Here is a 19,681-nt window from a genome sequence, read left to right as displayed (position 1 = left end):
CCAGTATCGTAGCTAACATAACTGGTATTAATCCTATAATTGTACATTTTAATATCAGCGGAAATCTGTTTATTATATTATTCGATAAATAACTATTCCATACACGTGACGTATCGTGCATTTAAAAATTAATTCAGATGTTTGATTTATATGATTTCAGATGAAATAATATTGCCAAGATGACAATATATTCTAAATACTTTACATCTGGTGCACTCTTAAGACGCCAGTTTCTGCTGGTAAACCTTCCGCGAACAATTTCTACCTGTTTGGTTGTGCAGAGAGGATATCCTAAACTTGGACCAGGTGTCAAGTTCCTGGGATGCAAACTTTCTGGACAGAATGTCAGATATTTCAGGTAAGAATTTGTCTTCCAGTATGGCTTCGAAACCGATTGATATCCGCTTGATTGGAACCGGTTGTATGTCATACTGAAAAATCATGTATTGTATCGCATTATATCAAGTTTTTTACGAATATTAAATCCAGTGTTGTTGACTCTCGGGGATAAAAAAACAATTTTTTTATTATAATTGTACACTTTCATATCCGCGGAAAGCTGGTTATAATACGTTAAAATAAATAACTATTCTATAAAGTTTTTTTTTCTCTTATAAGTATTGAATTGTATCCTTTAATATAAAGCAGTAAGATTTTGTTGTCTGAAAACAAAGATCTTGGAAAATAATGCTCCAAATTATTTGTACTTTTTTAAAAGCTTTATAGTTGTCGTGGGATGATTTTAGGCTATTTTCCTGACCTCCCTCACCCTTCTCTAGAGGCTAAGGGCGAAGCAACAAAGAGAGGGGTAGGTTTTTGGTAGAATCCGTAAAGGTGTGTGTTTTAAGCAGTGTTTCGGAGCCGGAGCCGGGAGCAGCAACATTTTTGGTGGAGCCGGAGCCGTATTTTTCGTTAAAAACGGCCCCGGCTCCAGATTAGCTAAAATGATTTTTTAAAGTAATATTATAATTTGGCAACGGTCTATTTCCATATAATAAACTGAAAAACTATTGTTACTTAACAAATAGACACACATCCTTCTACTTTTATATAGCTTTAATCAAATAAAAGCAAAATATTTTATATTATTTATTTTATTTATCAAATTCAATAATGAACAAAAATTGATATATTAATTTTAAGGTAGAAGCCGGAGCTGGAGCCGCATCAAAATTATACGGCTCCGACACCCTGGTTTTAAGGCTTAGTAGTAGTAGAACGATAATATTCACGAAATATGTGTATTTCTTATTGAAAAGAACTATAGACAAAATTTTTTTTACATAGTTCATGGGAAGCTTTATAGCTATTTTTGGGGAGGGCACCACCATCCTCCCAAGAGAAATTGTAGGAAAAAAACAAATAAAAATAGCTTTAAACCTTCCCAGGACCTATGCGAAGCTACCCTGTAGAGGAGAACCATTGATATCTGTTCAGTGGTTAGAGAAATCCTATACTCACACATATATATATATACATTTGTATTGTTATTTTAAAAGATGGGATGCGAGGCCAGACAATGTGTTTGCACACGGAAGGAAGATTGGACTACGCGCTCCTATCAATTTTTTCCAATTGTTTTTGATGCTTTGTTTACTGGGAGTGTTTATTGACTGGTCCTATGTTATACCGGAGGACCCAGAAGAAACTTGGATGCCTTATGTGTTACAGGTAAAAATATATTACTTACCAATGTTTTGTTGTATGAGGTTCGTCTAAGTCAGGGGTAGGTAGTTATTATAACAATCAATTCTACAAAAAAAATCACGAAACCTTTTTGAGTAATTTGGAAGTATATTTTGTTTTTTATGTAATTGAAGAGGGGTGGGTAAGAAGGGGAGGAAAAGAGAAAGAGGGTTGTGGGAAAATTTTCCTTTAGAATTGTTTGTCAGAATATCATATCCTTGTCCCTGCGTCTAAGTTGCATCGACATATTTATCACTTCCAGGGACAAGAGACAATGATTGTGACAAACAATTTTAAGTGAAAATTTTCCTACATTCCACTTCTTTCTTCTTCCCCCCCCCCCCCCCACAGTGGTCTATTTTGGCATTTTGGTGGACATTTCACCTACCTCTACTCAAAGTCAATTTTCTCAGCTTGTAGTTGATAGAATCGTTCAAAATAAAAAGCCTGCGCCTTATTATTACTCAATACAACTTGTATATTCATTTAGAAAAGAAAAACAAAAGCCAACTGGTCTAGAAAATACTTTGAAACTTAGCTAAAATTTCATATTTCATACTATTTTCTTAAGTGGCAGATAGCCTAAATTCGATGTTTCTAAGCAATAAAACGTTTAAAAACCTTGCAGCATTAATAAACATTACTGTAGAAATGATTATATAAAGGTAAATGCCCAATCACCAAACTTTGTGCAACATACATTTGATACAACTAATTGAAGTTTCTTCACCTTTTTTACGAAGTTATTTTCTCTTAGATAAGTAATAATACTTAATCTAGTACCTAATGTTTTCAGCTGTTTAATAGCTAAATCTAGAAATTGTAAAATTTTGTTATTAATATATCCAATAAAATTAATTAGAATACGAAAATTAATTGAAGAAGTTTAATTCTACTGAAATATTTGGGAATAGTCCATTTCGTGGCAACGCACCTTAAGGGGCTATTCGTCATATTTTTAAGATGGCTTTTGTTAGGTTATTTTAGGTTAGGATAGGGACTATACCTAAACATTTGATGTTAAAATATCTTTAAAAAGTCTTGTAAAATGGCTAACAGCTGAGAAGCAGCCGTTACCCAGCTGCCATATGAATTAGCCCCTACTATTTTTGAGAGAATTTTTAAGCTCAGCACCCATGAAAATCTACCCCTTGACTCGACACAAGCCCTATCTACACATTATACTCTTGGACACTCTCAGCCGTTTTCAACTGGTTCTCTAGCCGTTAAGTGGCTGGTACAAGAAATTTTAAAAATGGTTATTGGTAACATTTAACATGAATAAAAGCAAAATTATGTTTCAAGAAGTTGTTTCCTACGTAATAACTAATGGATTTGCCCTGAAATTGGCCAAAAAAAGGCTATACGGCTGAGCCACCAGCTGTTAGCCATCACTTTTCCACCTTTTTGTTTGATTTATGGAAAATAGGCCTACCAAGGAATACTCATGCCAAGTTTGATAACGAAATTCCGATTTTAAGTGCCATTTGCACATGGATTACGAAAAGGATGCATTAAACCTCCCCCCCCCCCTTAAAAAAATTAAAACATTCATTTTAAATCTCTGAAAGTCTCTTAATCTAGCATAGGCTCTTTGTGGGCAGTTTCAATGTACCAGAAATTAAAATTAACAGAGGAAATAAAAAAATTGTAAAAAAATGTTTTTCTTATATTGGAATTTTAGAGTCTGGCCCCTAAAATTAAAGTTAAAATTTTGAAAGAAACCGTGCCCTGCAACAACCTAAACTAAACATGAAACTATGGCATTATACCTGTATATTAAGAATAATATATGGTTTGGTATGTTGCGGGGCCCGGTTTTTGGTGAAAATCTCAAAAAACTGAAAAATATTGCCAAAAATTTTTGCAAAAATTTTTAGGAAATGACATAATTTTTTTTTAAAAGCAACTATAAAATGGATGAAATAAGTTTTTAAAAAATCTAAAACCCCAGTTTCCTAATATATCATGTAATATTATGAATATAAATAGGTTAAGAAACTTCATTGTATCAATGTAACACTGAAAAAAAATATTTTTTCTAAAGATGGTGAAAATTCAAAAGGCAAAATTCATGACGTGAAAATAATCCTGAACCTTCATGTTTCAAAGTTCATAATTCATCAACCAGTAGTTGAAAAGACAAAAACTCATCGTTTTCATATGAGATAGGGTATATATTTTCAAAATAAATTATTAATTTTGAGGAATTCCAATGTTGATTTTTGGCGAAATGTCCGGCCTTAGACCGCTGTGCCCCCCCCCCCCCCTCCACACTTCTTACTCACTTCTCTTTAGTTAAAGCACAAAACAAATTTTACGCCAAGTGGCGCACCCTAAAATATTCAAATTTTTAGTAATTTCAAATGGAATTAAATTGCTGAATCCCAGCCCCTGATCAAGAATTATTTTTATCGTTCTAACTAAACTGAAAACTGAAACTGTTATATGGGTCTTATATGTTTTAATAATAATGGCCAGTGATCTTTTTTTTAATATGACATACCTATTTTTTAAAATATATGTATAAATTTCCATGGAAACTAATATTTATTTTTTGTTTTAGCTACTGATGAAGAATATTTTCAATAGCTCTGTTGATCACAATATAAAGGAACACGCTGACGCATTACAAAAAACTCCATCAAGTTATGCTGCTACTATGTATGACAAGTATGGAGAGGCCGGTATTGATGCTCTTAAGGAGGCCTGGGAGGAGGTATTATAAATTAGCTATTTAAAAATATCATGTCTGGCACACCTATAGGTTTATAATAATAACCTTTTATAACCTGATATTGATATTTTGGACTACGGAAACAAAACGACGTAGCGGGTTTCGTCGTATTTTCACAGTAGCTTTTGATGGGTTATTTTATGTTAGGTTAGGTAAATGTTAATGATTACCCTGTAGGGGCTAGAAATAGGAGAAAAGCAACTGTGAAAATACGACGAAATCCGCTAATTTGTTTTCTTTCCATTATACGATGTTTTTTCTTTATGGTATTTTTAGGCCTAAGATTCAAGTTCAAAGCTTAGGTTATTTAGGTATTAGTCTTTTTTAAGGGGGGGGGGGGGCTTTATTTACATTTGGTTCCAGAACCTGAATTATTGCATGTATCTACATAGAAAAATGTAAAATTGCAGGTGAAAGGACAGGATATCTCTGATAAGGAGAAGTTTTTCCACATGATGATGCTGGCGGATGCCAAGATGAGGTAACTGATTTGATTGTTATAAAATAATGTGGACCTAGAGGTTCTTTAAAGGAATATCATTTTATCTCTGGAACTAAAAAGTGTCTATTAACAAACTTTTTAACTTTCAAAGATGACATCTTCACTGGATTCATGCATCAAGTGTACCTAAGTGTTTTTATTTTTCTTTAAATTGTTTAACATTTTCACTTCTGTTGGTAGAAAGTTCTACAAGTTGAACCTTTTATGTTAATAGATAAAACAAGATCAATAATAATATTAACGAATAATTACTATTTATTTGTAAGATTTACAACAACAAAAAAGAATTGCATTAGTAAAAGTTTTAAGTTGGTGACTAGTTATATGATAGAAATAAATGAATGAATGATAAAGAAAGTTCATCTAGAATTATGGTACAAGCCATATGGTAAAATAATGATGAGGCTTGAAAATGAAGCTACAGTATTTTTTCTTCCTGCCATACTCGGTGAAAGGGTAAAGTAATGAAAAAGAATCTCCCACGAGACAGAGTGTTAATTCATAATGTGCTTGCCCTGGTAAACAAAAGTCCTAATCCAGGACCACTAAGGTCCAAACTCTTTAAAACTATGGTTACAGCCACACATAAACACTGACGTTTTTAGATAGAAACCCTAGCTGAATAGTCACCAGGGTTGTCAAATCGGGCGGGCGGTTTTGGGCTGCCCTTTATCGGTCCTTATGGGCAGATTTGGGCACACACCGTTTTTTTTTTTTTTGGGGGGGGGCCTATTTTTTGGGTTTTATTAATTATTATATAAACTAGTAAGCTTTTTTTGTATCTAGAGAAGGATTTCGCAAACCGTTGAACCAATATGGTTCTCCTTTCCATTGGAGCTTTTATAGGTCCTAAGATGGTTTTAGGCTATTTTATTTCTAATAATAAGTCTTGGTATGGTTTTAGGGAATTTTTTATCCTTTTTATATGCTTTTTACGACATTTGCCCAAAACCCTTTTGGGCAATTGGGCGGCCCGTTATCGAAAAAAATGCCCAATATGACAACCCTGATAGTCACTTATGTCAATCAATATTTAAGCTGATGATAAATTTGCCAGGTATAAGCAAGAAGTAGCTGAGGTGGCTACTGCATTGGGCATTGCGGAGGAACCAGAAGTTAAACAACTAATACAACCTGATCAAAAACAAGGTTGGTCCTTTATTTACAAACACAATTATAATTAATAAAATATCCCTTCTGTATATTACCTAATGTAATTGGTGGAAAAGTTTGAGGACTGCGTTTTTCTGCCAACCAATTAAGATTTTATAAAAGTTCAAACAATTGAGAGATTATAATTTAATTATAAAGCTTGGGGTTCCAGTATAACTAACAGTACAATGTCCCCTCCTTTTCATTCTCCCTCCTAGTTGGTTTGAACACTGTACAGACATCATACTTCAATTTTATTATTTAAAGAGAAACTTAGGTTTACCAGGAATACTACTTTGCCCCTTTTTCATAAGAATAATTGCAAGTATTACCATGACACCGTATAATAGATTTGGGACAAAATTTAAAAATTCTTCAAATGTCATATCCTTGAATATTTCTTTTCCTTTATTTAGAAAGTGAGACAGGCAAGGGAAATCCCTTTGTTGTTAAAGCCGAAGAAGCTGTGGAAATTTTGAATGAGGTAAACCGATAAATTATGTAAAATCCTTGGTATACGTTTTATCCTATCCTTATTTGAACAGGATGTCTGCTTGTGGGTTTGTAAAACTAGAAAACTAGTTGAGAATCGACCCCCCCCCCCCCTCAAGTGTCCTTAGATGCCTTTAAGGGCATTGCCACTAGTATTATACAAAGTAGTATGGTTTGTCCGTTTAGATGTAATTAATCACTGAACCGATAAAGTTTTCAATTTTAGAGAAGCTTTACATTGATCTCTGTATGTTTTTAAATTATTTTTTAGGGTTAAGTTGTTATAATATACTATTTTACTGCCTCCCTTCCCCTAGATGCTTTGGGGGCGCAGCAGCTATTAGAAAAAAGTGGAATAATTATGAAAGATGTGAACTTTTGAGACAGAGGAGGGTTGGAGGGGGGGATACATTTATTTTGCTTTTCCAACTCAATTTAGCTGGTTTACGTCTTTACCTACCTATATACTTCTATTTTAAACCACTTTTATTATATATTTCTAGAGTCTGGAGGAAGGAGAGAAGGTGGATAAACTAGGATTCAGAGATCGCAAGATTATTGAATATGAAAATAGAATTAGACAATATTCAACACCTGATAAGGTAACAAGCTAATTAATATTGTTGGGGTATGTTGACTTCGATAACACATTTTAAGATAACCTAAAACATTCACCAGAAATCGCCCTTAAACAGTTTACTTTTTATGGATTAGTAAAGGTTATTTGCTTTGTATCCTTCCTAATCTTACTAACAAAAAGTATGCAGAAGCTTTTAAGAAGTTGAAACTTTGGCTGATTTCTTCTTATTGCATTTAGGCCACCAACGAAAATTTTCATCCTTGTTTTTAAGGTAAGGTTAGGTTTAACTAAAAAGAAGATCCGGCGGGCTAGATTGAGTGAGTAGGGGCTAGAAAAAAGATTTTCATAAAATGATAATAATAAGTAGGATGGAAGGATTTGGTGATTAAAAATAGGTTGGAAAGCACCCTTACAAGTTATATTTACCTGTCCTATTTTCCTGTTGCAAATCATGTTTTGAAAAACTAAGAAAATATGAGTTCATCTTTTAAGGTATTCCGTTACTTTGCCACGTACAAACTGACAGATGACAAGGGCATTGGTGAGGTCATGATGACACCTGAAGACTTTCTTAGGTAACAAAAGATTATTTAGAAAAATTTTATAACATCAGGGCTGAAAAAGTTTTGAATCATAGAAAGAAAACGAAGTGGCGGGTTTTGTCGTATTTTCACAGTACGTTTTCTTCTATTTCTAGCTCTTGCGGGGGCTATAACCCTGCGGGGCAATTATTAACATTTACCTAACCCAAAATAGCAAAAATGTTAAAAGCTACTCTGAAATTACGATGAAATCCACTAGTTCGTTTTCTTTCAATGATTTAAATTTTTCAGTAACCTATACAACATACAGCTTTATTTCTATAGAAGACAAAAAATTTTGCAAACTTAAATTAAAATGTCAATAAAATATCGGTGAGGTAGTTTTTTGGCGCATACATTCATTCTTACAAAATTTATTTTAGGTCAATATCACCTGGAGAGAAACAGCCAGAACATCTTGGACTAGATCAATACCACCAGGTAATAAAAAAATCTGTTTAATTTGTGTCAGTGAGGAATATCCAAATCAGCTTGGGATTATTCAGCTAATTTTTACGCCTTCTATCACAACACGCCATCAAAAATTTTAAAATAATTTCTCGTATTCATTCGAATCCGGTGGATAGGCACCGGTTCTCATCCATACGAAAAAACTATGTATAGCATCGTATTATATCCAGCTTTCTACGATTATAAAAATGTACAATCATAAGATTAAAACAAGTTTTTTTTAGCTGGTGCCTTTGGCACCTCGGGGCTAAAAAAATAGTTTTAATCTTATAATTGTACATTCTATATCCGCGGAAAGCCGTCTATAATACGATGCGAGAAATAACTATTCTCGTTGTTTGTACATATACCCGTTGGGACCTCTAAAACATAGGTCTCCAAAAAGTTCTGTCAGTCTGCCCGTCACATTTTGGGGTGTTGTGCGCATTAAAGTCTCCTTGAACCCGTCATAATTGTTCATTCTAATGTAATTTATGTCAAACCGATTTATTTGCATGTTGTATTTATCTGAATCCAAAATGTGTTGTATGTTTGTGCCGGAACTAGAATCCTTGAGTATAAATTAGCCAATTTTAGAAAAATGTATAAAAAAAATAATCTTTAATGTTGGTATATTTAAAATGATAATATTATCCTACCTTTATAGGTATAGGTATAGAATATAAATATTACAAAAACTTATCCAAAAAAGGTATATGAGAGAAAAAGGTTTTTAAGCCAAAATATGAACCAATTACCTATATTGGAGAGAAAAAATATTTTGTTTTAGATAAGCTCTGATGCTGTCAACAACATGACTCCACTAAAGAATCTAGATGAATCAAGTATTTTCTACCAGCTGGGAGCCGGAGGACTCATCTCATTCTCAGATTATATATTTCTACTCACTGTTCTTTCTACATCTCGCAGGTAAGGTTATTATATTCTTCTCTAAATAGCCTTAAACCTTTTAGGGAACAATATAAAACTTCTCTGAAAATTGAGGAAAAGTCGGTTTGGCTGTACACGAGATTCTAGTGTACATGCAGACATGCATTTATTTTTAAGCTTATAGGATAGTGAAGTTGCTTTTATTTTTAAGGAATCACTATTGTTAAGGGAGGGGGGAGCTTTTGGACCATATCTTTTAGAGATCGTGAAAAACAGACACAAACATCCTTAACTTTCATATCAGTATAACAAAGCTAAAACAAAATCCGCCAATCTAAATTAATGTATTTTTTTTAAATTTCTGTTTTTAGACACTTTGAGATAGCATTCAAGATGTTTGACCTAAATGGAGATGGTACCGTAGATGCTGAAGAATTTGAAAAGGAAACAGATCTTTACAATTACATAAATAAAAAATAACATGTTCTGAATAAAATGATTTAATTTTCTGTGAGTTTACAAGCATAATCAATCATTCAGACATTTGATTATGCGACACCAAGTTATGTTTGTGTGATGATGAATTTTGTATATTACTAAAGAACTGTTCTTTACCTGGCCAGGTAAACACGTTGCTGCGGTCTAGCTCCAGTACAGGTGCCAGGCACAGGGATCATGGTAATACTGGATCTACATTCAAGGCACAGAATACTATAGAATTAACTAGTGGCTACAGCTATGGGCACTTGAGGAGGGGGAGTTGAATTCGATGACCTAATTTATTATTATAAAGATGTTTAAGAAAAGGGAAAAAAATTGGGGGGGTCGTCTTCCCTGCCCCCCCCCCCCTCCAACTTTAATTTAAGTTTAATTCATAAGGTTAACTGGTGATAAACCACATAATTCCTTATCTATAGTTATTAACTATTGACTGAAGGGAATCAACTCTGGACTTATTTCCTATTTCTTTGGTGAAGAAAAAACTGGCACACTAACTGTTGACAGGTAATTTAGGGCTGCAGTTTTTACCAATTAAATTATAAATTTAAAGTGTGTTAGTAAAGTTGATTTTATGTGTAACCTTCTGCATACGGATGAGTTTTATAAATTACAGGGGTGTATATTAGGATATATAAGTTGGAAGGAATTTTAATGTTAGGGGTAGATTTGAAAACTGCATCAAATTTTAAGGATTTTTTTTATAAAATTCGTTTTTTGTATAGGTAATTCTTTATCTAAAAGCGGAAATACAATTTAAGTTTTTTAATTTTGACATCTGTGAATGGTGGATTGAAAACTATCTGCGCTCTGATTGGAGAAGCTAAAGTGTCGTACATCATTTACCCAATTAGAGCCCAGGTAGTTTCTAATCCACCTATCCTATTGGTCAAAATTAATTAACTTAAATTGTATATCCGCTTTTAGATAAAGAATTATACAAAAACGAATTTTATAAAAAAAATCCTTAAAATTTGATGCAGATTTCAAATCTCCCCCTAACATTAATTCCTTCTAACTTATATATCCTAGTGTATACCTATTCTGCACAAGATTAAATTTTTTCGCCGACTAGAAAAAATATTTCATTCCCTACCCCCCCCCCCCCCCTTTTATAGCGGAAAAAATGCAAAAATCAATGAAGTTGCTAAAACATCAACCCCACTCCCATAAATGCATTCAGTTTAATTCAAGTTTTCTATCCTCCTAAACAATGATCTCCAAAATTTTTGTCTCTCTGTCATGTTTAAAATGCAGAAGTTTATATGAAAACTAATGTTGCTACAGGTTTCTCGACTTCCAACTGAGACTCCAAGAAGAGATGCTAGCGCTGGAATTCAAACGCAAGGATCCCAGCGACAAGGGACGCATAACTGAACGGGATTTCGCGGATTTACTGATTGCCTACGCCGGATTTTCTCCCAAGAAAAAGCAGAAAATGCTGCGTAGAGTGAAAAAGTCGTATGATCCGGAGACCAGCCAGGGAATATCACTCAAGGATTATCTTAATTTCTACCAGGTAGTTTTATAAATATTCAAAATACGTAGAGATCGCTAGGGATAAGACAATAGACGATAAATTGATGTACGAACTCAATGATGATAGACCAAATTTCCCCTTCTTAAGATTAAAACTTTTGGTTGATATGTTAGAACACTCAACTTTACGAACCATCCTATCAAAATTTAATATAAGTAGGTACTTTTAGTTTTTAAGTGAACGAATAATAAAACTTTGGGCGCTAGTGTTACTATCCGACAAATATAATTTTGCAAATAAAATAATATTATTTTTAAGGTGCTTTACTGTATAAACGACATTGATACAGCGTTGACCTTTCACACAATTGCTGGCGCGCCTATTGAACGGTCAACTATGAAACATGTTTCAAGGTAATTCAAGCTAAATTATTGTTACTATTAAACTAGAGGCATAAAACACAGGGATCTAAAGGGATAAGACACTGGGCCATAAATTGATGTCAATCTATAATGATAATATATATAATTACCCCTTCTGTTGATTAAAATTAGTGGTTGAAACATTTTAACTCTTATTCACAAAAGCCCCCAAAGTTGTTAAGACATCGAATGATAAAACGTTTTTAAAAAACTTTGGGGACTAGTGTAATAAACAATTTTCCTCTCTCTGATTAAACAATAAACATGGCTAGATTTGAATACAAAAAAATTAAGTATGGTGAGGGGGGGGGGGGGAAATGCAAGTGACACTTTTTAAAAATTGCCTTAAAAATAACGAAACTCGGTCAATAAAAGATTAGGTTGGTTAGTTGCTTTAATTTGACACAAAAGATTCATTCGTATTATTATTTTTTAGGACTGTTGCCCATGTCGACTTGTCTGAACATTTAGTTGATGTTGTATTTACTTTGTTTGATGATAATGGAGATGGTATGCTCTCTAACAAGTAAGTAAAATTCTAATTATATTTTAGACAGCTTTCCGCGGATATTAAAAAAGATCTGTTGATATTAATTCTGGTTTTTGCTAGCCCCAAAGACACCCAAGATTTTTCATTTAATTTACTATTTGTAGAAAATTTTCTATGCTACGATTCTTGATTTTTAGTATGGCCGAAGACCGGTTCCAATCCAGTGGATATTAATCGTTTTCAACGCCTTACATGATTTTTTTTGCAAATATGGATTAGTTATTTCTTTCATCGTATTATAAACCGCTTTCCGCGGATATAGAATGAACAATTATTAGATTAAAACCAGTTTTTGCCCCGAGGTGCCGAAGGCTAGACATAGTTTTTTTTCGTATTGATGAGAACCGGTTTCTGTCCACTGGATTCCAATGAATACGAGATAATACTTTAAATAGGGATTTCGTCGTACTAGAATCAGCTGACTTGGTAAATCGTAAATGTAAACAAAGCTCTCAATCACTGGTTTTGTTTCGCAAATAAACTGTTGATATTAAATATTAAACCTTCAAAAGTCACTCTTTCTTATTTTAAAAATAAATATAAATTAACATGATAGATACTTCAATAACACACCCCTGACTAATAAATACAATGTTTGATTATTTTTTGTTTTAGGGAATTTGTGAGTGTTATGAAGCAACGCGCCAAGCGAGGCCTAGAAAAACCCAAAGAAATTGGAATCAGCCGTGTATTTAGCTCTCTAGCTAAGTGTGCAGCTGACTGTAGACCAGCCATTATGGGCGGAGTCAAGAAAACTGAATAATCAAAAGAGGCGGAGACTCTACACAACATAAAAATATCCTTATCACATTGTTGTTCTATTTTTATGCAGCTTATTTCTATGCCACTATTTTTTCATTATTAGATCAGTTTTAGAATGGTTATTTATCGCATCGTATCATAATCAGCTTTCCGCGGATATAAAAATGTACAATTATTAGATTGTTATTCACGAGATGCCGAAGGTATGGTCTAACAAAACTGGTTTTAATTTTTTATATTCGTAGAAAACTGTATATAGTGCGAAGCGATACTGGAAAACAAATTTTAGAGTAGACGATAGTAAAGCAAATGTAACAAAAACAAATCAATATGCTTGAAATACATTTTTCATATAACAAATCAAAAAAGAGCTTCTTAGTAAAAAAAATAAACTAGACACAAATGATAGGCATTCATTACAAGCTTCCAATAATGCTTCTTTACAATTTTATAACACAAAAATACAAAATTTTGTCAGTCATAAATTAGGCTTCCTACGCCACGTCTTTTTATTATTGTCTTGTCCTTGTTATTTTCTATTGTATTCATTCTTTTAGAAATCTTATTGTTATTCATTGATATTTATTCTAGTCTATATAAAGTTTATAGTACCTACTCTATAGTGCACAAAAATACTTCACCCATTTTTAGATGTCTAGGTGTGATTAAATTAAATTAATTATTAATGTTTTTAATTGAAATTATATAAATTCAAATTTTAATTTTTAATTATTGTTTTGTGCATTTTAGTCTTGTACTTTGAAAAATTTCAGATAATATGTGTTGATCAAAATATCTAAATTTGCTTGCTGAAAAGGTAAGATGCTTTAATGAAGCTACTGTAACTTTACTATATTAGTCCTAAGTAATGTTTGTTTGTCTGAAAAGAACATTTTGGCCATTTGGTCTGTCTTTAGCTCTGATCATTAATTTCAAATATTGAATAAGGATTTCTGTAACAATGAGGTACTACTGTGAAAGCGAAGCAATTCTGTAATTAAAATAAGAACGTATGTGGTGCGTGTATTTTAAAATGATAATTTATAGTTCTTGCATTAAGAATCTAACCTTAAACATAATAATGATAATAAGTATGACTAAGAAAGAATGCTACATTTAGAGCAATTTCTTATGATAAACTTTATGTTGTTCATACTCCGAAATATTTGTTTGTTTCCTCAATATTAATAGCGCTGTCATTCTATATTTATTTATGATGCTCGTTTTAATGTCTGATTTGTTGATCTATGGTTTTGTGGAGATTGTCATTTTTGTTTTGTTGAGGTTTTGTAGCCCTTCATGGAAATATTTTTGTTGGCTTTTAAAAGATTTGAAGTTATCCTCCTAAAAAGTAAAGTAGTAAGTTTTTTGTCTGGAGCTGAAGATATCAGAAATTGCTAATCCAAAATTTACTTTTCGGGGAGTATTTATAAATATCTTAGATTATTTAGTTAATCTAGTGGCGAAGGAACCAGCGTTTCGGAGCCGTTTAATTTTAAAGCGGCTCCGGCTCCAGCTCCGGCTCCTACCTTAAAATTAATATATAAATTTTTGTTCATTATTGAATTTGATAAAATAAAATAAATAATATAAGATATTTTGCTTTTTTTTTTATTAAAGCTATATAAAAGTAGAAGGATGTGTGTCTATTTGTTAAGTAACAATAGTTTTTCAGTTTATTATTTGGAAATAGACCGTTGCCAAATTATATTACTTAAAAAATCATTTTTAGCTAATCTGGAGCCGGAGCCGTGTTTCACGAAAAATACGGCTCCGGCTCCACCAAAAATGTTGCTGCTCCGGCTCCGAAACGCTGGAAGGAACTATCAGTTGTAATAAGCTGCTTTTATCATAAATAGTATGTATGTTAAAAAAATTAATAAAACACATAAATCTGATCATTATTACTAGCAAAAAGTGGATAAAATCAAAGAATACAAACAATATTTCTTTTGAATATAAAAAGGTGTAGGATAATTTGTATGGCTTCATGTGCAAATGAGAACACCTTTATGTCAGTAGGATATTAGTATTCTTGTAAGTGGTACTCGAATAGATCATTTAATTCATTTAAAAATTGATAAAGTTTAAAGATTGGTTTATGTTTAAATTTTTTTTTCTAGCTTAAATTATTCACATTTTTTTCATCAAAATATTAGCTTATCCTTTAATCGCTATAGAATTATATATGTTAAACAAGGATTACAACATCCATAAAAGCGAAGCTCTGAAAAGGTAGGACAAATAAACATTAACACATGTGTCAGAACTAAAAAAGAAGAATATAAAGATACAAGTCTGAACAAAATTGTGAGTAAATTTGTTGCAAAAGTGCTTGTTGTACATTGTACCGTGTTGTAGTAGGAAACAATCCAAAAAACAGTTAAATAGGATTGTTATAAAATTGGTGTTATTTCGTTTAGAAAGAAAGACTTTTCAATGGACTTTCTGGTAACGATTATAGAGTTGCTAAGTTGTTTTCTAATTCGTACCTAAATGTTATTGGAAACATCATGAAAAGTTTGAAATCAGTAGGACAATTCCAACATGTATAAATTAACGAGTGAAGCTAACCGTTACGGACGGACCGGCCGTGCCTAACTATAGAAAAGCTTCGCTTTTAAAAGATTAACCATCTAGAGAAAAGTGTGTTAAATATCTTTTAAACTTCTTTCCAGCGTTTTAGAGCTGGGAGCAGCAACATTTTTGGTGGAGCCGGAGCCGTATTTTTCGTTAAAAACGGCTCCGGCTCCAGATTAGCTAAAAATGATTTTTTGAAAGTAATATTATAATTTGGCATCGGTCTATTTCCATATAATAAACTGAAAAACTATTGTTACTTAACAAATAGACACACATCCTTCTACTTTTATATAGCTTTAATCAAATAAAAGCAAAATATTTTATATTATTTATTTTATTTTATCAAATTCAATAATGAACAAAAATTGATATATCAATTTTAAGGTAGGTGCCGGAGCCGTATTTCCAGATACGGCTCCACGTAGCCGGAGCCGCATCAAAATTAAACGGCTCCGACACGCTGCTTTCTATACCTACAATAATTCTTAAGAATATATGTTGATTTCTTAATCGACTTCAAGGACTCAATTTGTTTATCCCTATATTCTTGAAGCAATAATTTTAGTAATATGAATAAAAATCCATTTGATAGTTATACATAACTCTAAAGTATATTAGGTTACTAATTCTTATCACCCACACTTGTAAAGGCTAAACGCTTATTAGAAGCGAAGCAGCTCTATAAATAAGTGTTTTATAGAAAAAAAATAATGGTAAATGTGATATTTGATATATTTGTTTACCGTGATTTTGTATCATTTTACATAATATTTAATTTATAAATATCCTGAAATATTAGTTCTATCTATATTTTTCTATATTACAGTTAAGAAACGACGCTATTTATGCACATGCCTGTGCTTGTTTTATAAAATTATTCATTAAATAAGAATAACATAGATTTAACTTTATGCCAAAACACGAACATTAATGAGGAGCGAAGCTATTTTATAGGCTTGTTTAATTGTCTTTTTTTTATCTTACACTTTTTGCTAGCATGTTCTGAATGATAATTGAAAATGAAAGAAGTACAAAAAAGGATTTAAAGGGGAAAATACGTTTAAACCTACTAATAAAAGTTTTGTTTATGGTTATTTAATTGCTTTTATTAATAAATTTTACTTTTGGACTTTATTGTCCTTGGTTTCTTTACGAATTAATTAATTTTACAATTTAATTTTACTTGCATTTAACTTTTGAGTTGATGTTTTAAGATTAGGTATCATTTGGCTCTTTTTAGATCCAGGATAATATTAAAAATAATCCATGATCGCATTTGTATCAAAATATCCGCCTAGGCAGTAAATATGGTGTAGTCAGGTAGTTTAGTAGTCGGGGAGTTTTGACTCACCTTTTACCCACCCCCAGCCCTTTCATCTCCCACTCCCCCTTCTCACCTATGCGGCGCGTGACCCTTCCTTTTCCATAACCCAGGCGCAACATGTCTCTTTCCCCTCGTCAGTTAATGTGTTTGCGTTACGGCAGAAATAAACAAATAGCTAAAAAAACACCTGTATTTTCTTGATGATACTAAAATTCAGAGATTTTGTTCGGTTTGAAACATGTAATATTTGTGTTTAATTACTTAGCTTATCTTGATTGTCAAGTTTTTAGGGTAAATACGAATTAAATTTCCAAGAGAGTTTTTGAATTAAATATTTCATAAATTCAATTGACCAAACTCAATCTTTCCATTTTGTTAGAAATGTAGTCAAATAATTTTCAGTGATGAATTACAGGCTACCATAGACAAAATTTTGCACAACTTTAAGAAATGATAGGGGGGTATTTATAGTTTTTGTCACTTGTTCTTGTTAAAGCAAAATGAATCATTCTGGATAATATAACTATGTATATTTTAACGAATTCCTAAATTGGACATATTTGTTTTGCTATTCTTGGGATATTTAATTTTTACTACATCATATACACGTCTTGTCTGTACTTGTAGCTCTTTCTCTCCTCTTCCTTCCTTTACTCTCTGAAACTTTGTAAAATAAGAATTATTCATGCTCAAATTAAAACCTATTAAATACCATAGTTCTTCCTAAATACAGATTTATTTGAAACAAAGTGAAATCATAATAAATATCAAATATGATATATGTATGTGTTTTATAAAAATATAGTTCAAAATATTTTATATTTACAACTGAAATAGAAATCTTTAAGCATAAAATGTAATTTTTTCCAATTTTCTTTTTATTATATTTTTGTTGTACTTTAATAAATTGAATTGAAGATTGCAAATATCAATAAAGTACATCTAGATAATATTCTTATTTTATTTAATCTGGTTTATGCTCCAAATTTTTTTTCTAGATACATATCAATTAAACAAGAATGACAACATCCATGAAAGTAAGCTTAACAAATAGAAAGACAGACGTACGCGCAAAGCTTAAAATTATATTGCAACGTATTACACATTATTATGGTTTCTAAATTATACCTAGCCGGTACAGGAATCATCATATTTTTTTTAAATGAAGAGGAAAAATTCCAAAATATCTTAAAACTAAAGGTAAGGATTGACCGACCCTAATTGTGAGAAAGCTCTGCTTTCAAACAAAAATCTGCTAAATCTGTTGCTTTTAAAGATTTTTTTCAGGTAAATAATAATAAAAGACAGCTGATGACTGGCAAAGTAATCAACCGTAATTAATCAACGTAGTGGCAGTAGTAGTTGTAAAAGTGACAGTGAAGATGCCCCACGAAGTGATGAGGGGGGGAGGTAACACAGCCCACAATGAGAGTGATATTCCGGAGATCAGGGTTAAGACTGCTTATAATGGACAGGTTAGTTCAACTATCTGAATTTTTGGGATGATTTCCTCATATTTTCACAGTAGCTTTTGAAAGGTTATTTTATGTTAGGAAAATGTTAATGATTGCCCCGCAGAGTTAGGAAATTGACCCTGCATTGTTACAGCCTCAGCAGGGGCTAGAAATAGGAGAAAGATACGTTGAAAATACGACGAAACCTGCTACTTTCCATGATCCTAATTTCTTACTATATTGACTAAGTATGTCTTTCCTTCCTAAGCTTAATGATATGAAGACCTCACATTACATTGTTTAACTTAATTTAGGCATATATAACCTTTTTTGTTTAATTTTACCACTTAATTTAGGTATACATAACGTATATCGACCATGGGATGACCTACACCAACCTAATGAGAGAGATGAAGGAGCTCTGTGGATTTATGCCAGATCAGGTGATTAAACTTTTTTAATGGGGGGGGGGGGTGGATGTGACATTTTTCAAACCTAAACTAAAATCAAAATAAGTCAGCTTTAAAAAGAGTTACGCCTTCGTTTGCCTTTTTTCGACAAATTAGACAATTTTGAGTTATCTGATACGAACTTTCGGCGAAAATGGCCTATTTCTGCGGAAAGTGGCCTCGAGAGCAACTGCCAAATTTCAGTGCTGTACCTTTTTTTAAAGTGTTACTTTGACTTTTAGGTTTGGTTTCAAAAAGTGTCATTTTCGCACCTACCCCTCTCCCCCTTTAAATGTTTTTTTTTTCCCTACAAAGTTAGTAAACATTACTATTTATTATAGTTACAATACCTACCTAACCTATATCTTGCATTGTTCAATTAAAGCATTAAAAATAATTGAAATAAGCTACTCAATTACTGTATATGTACCATAGCATTGTATAGGTATATAACAATGTAATATAATGTATATATTCAAGTCTGTCTTTGCATTGACGATTGAACATAATTTAATTTCCTCTACCTAACTTTGTTATATATTTTCTCCTGTTTAATATTTAGCTTGTATTATTTTTCTTGCTTAATAAATAATTTGTTTTAGGACCTGACAGTGAAATGGGTTGATGAGGAGGGTGATCCTTGCATAGTCCAGTCACAGACAGAGCTAGACGAGGCTATCAGGTTAATTCTTTAGCTTTCATTGTTCTTTTTTGTGTTAAATTATTGTTTTTATGTGTTTTTATGTCTAAAATTTATGTGTACCTAATCAATCATGGAATTTTAAAAAAATTCCTTTTTTACCTAGGTACTCATTTCCATTTTAATGATTCATACATAAATGTTAAAAATCCCAATAAACAAAATTATCCCTTCTGTAGATTATAAACATTGGTTTAAAAGTTTGGACACTATTAGTTTAGAATCAATCTATCAAAATTTAATGAAAGTACCCAAAGTTTAAGAGACAACTACTAAGATTTTGTTTTTATTACCGTCCTATGACCCCTCCTTCCCTTAATAACCTTGATTTGAGCACTACAGGTGTCCCACTATTTCACAGAAATCTTAACCATTAGAACTTATTTTG

At 32.2% G+C, this 19,681-nt stretch overlaps 2 protein-coding genes across 19 annotated transcripts in view; both read left to right on the top strand.

The window, feature by feature from the left end:
* Window positions 1-177: 177 nt before the first annotated feature.
* Window positions 178-13,560, top strand: LOC145308082 (calcium uptake protein 1 homolog, mitochondrial-like). Of its 7 annotated transcripts, none has more exons than XR_013875952.1 (18): window positions 178-358; window positions 1,500-1,671; window positions 4,253-4,405; window positions 4,834-4,904; window positions 5,983-6,074; window positions 6,494-6,561; window positions 7,073-7,171; window positions 7,642-7,724; window positions 8,114-8,171; window positions 8,971-9,110; window positions 9,443-9,516; window positions 9,696-9,772; window positions 10,009-10,076; window positions 10,857-11,088; window positions 11,368-11,462; window positions 11,908-11,997; window positions 12,637-12,901; window positions 13,073-13,560. XR_013875952.1 is itself a non-coding variant. In XM_080150247.1 (17 exons), the coding sequence occupies exons 1-17, from the start codon at window positions 180-182 to the stop codon at window positions 12,782-12,784; spliced, it is 1,899 nt and encodes a 632-aa protein (XP_080006373.1). In that variant the 5' UTR covers window positions 178-179; the 3' UTR covers window positions 12,785-13,087. The 7 variants fall into 7 exon arrangements, 1 of the variants encoding a protein (XP_080006373.1); XR_013875958.1 differs by having other exon boundaries at window positions 12,637-12,916; XR_013875946.1 differs by having other exon boundaries at window positions 13,043-13,087.
* The window catches only part of aPKC (protein kinase C iota type), a 28,973-nt gene continuing 22,829 nt past the window's right edge, over window positions 13,538-19,681 (top strand). For all 12 annotated transcript variants that reach the window (XR_013876038.1, XR_013875978.1, XR_013876032.1 and 9 more), the window contains exons 1-4: window positions 13,538-13,600; window positions 17,978-18,165; window positions 18,501-18,587; window positions 19,196-19,275. Coding sequence is in view for 1 of the 12 variants with exons in the window: in XM_080150248.1 (XP_080006374.1) it covers window positions 18,073-18,165; window positions 18,501-18,587; window positions 19,196-19,275 (260 nt within the window). In the remaining 11 variants the exon portion in view is untranslated. The remainder of the gene's footprint in view (window positions 13,601-17,977; window positions 18,166-18,500; window positions 18,588-19,195; window positions 19,276-19,681) is intronic.

This window comes from Acartia tonsa, chromosome 2 (genome assembly GCF_053477335.1).
Source record: "Acartia tonsa isolate MP-2025a chromosome 2, ASM5347733v1, whole genome shotgun sequence".
In the NCBI taxonomy this organism is placed as follows: domain Eukaryota; kingdom Metazoa; phylum Arthropoda; class Copepoda; order Calanoida; family Acartiidae; genus Acartia; species Acartia tonsa.
Note: the sequence above shows the minus strand (reverse complement) of the source record. Positions and strands in the feature narration are given on the sequence as shown.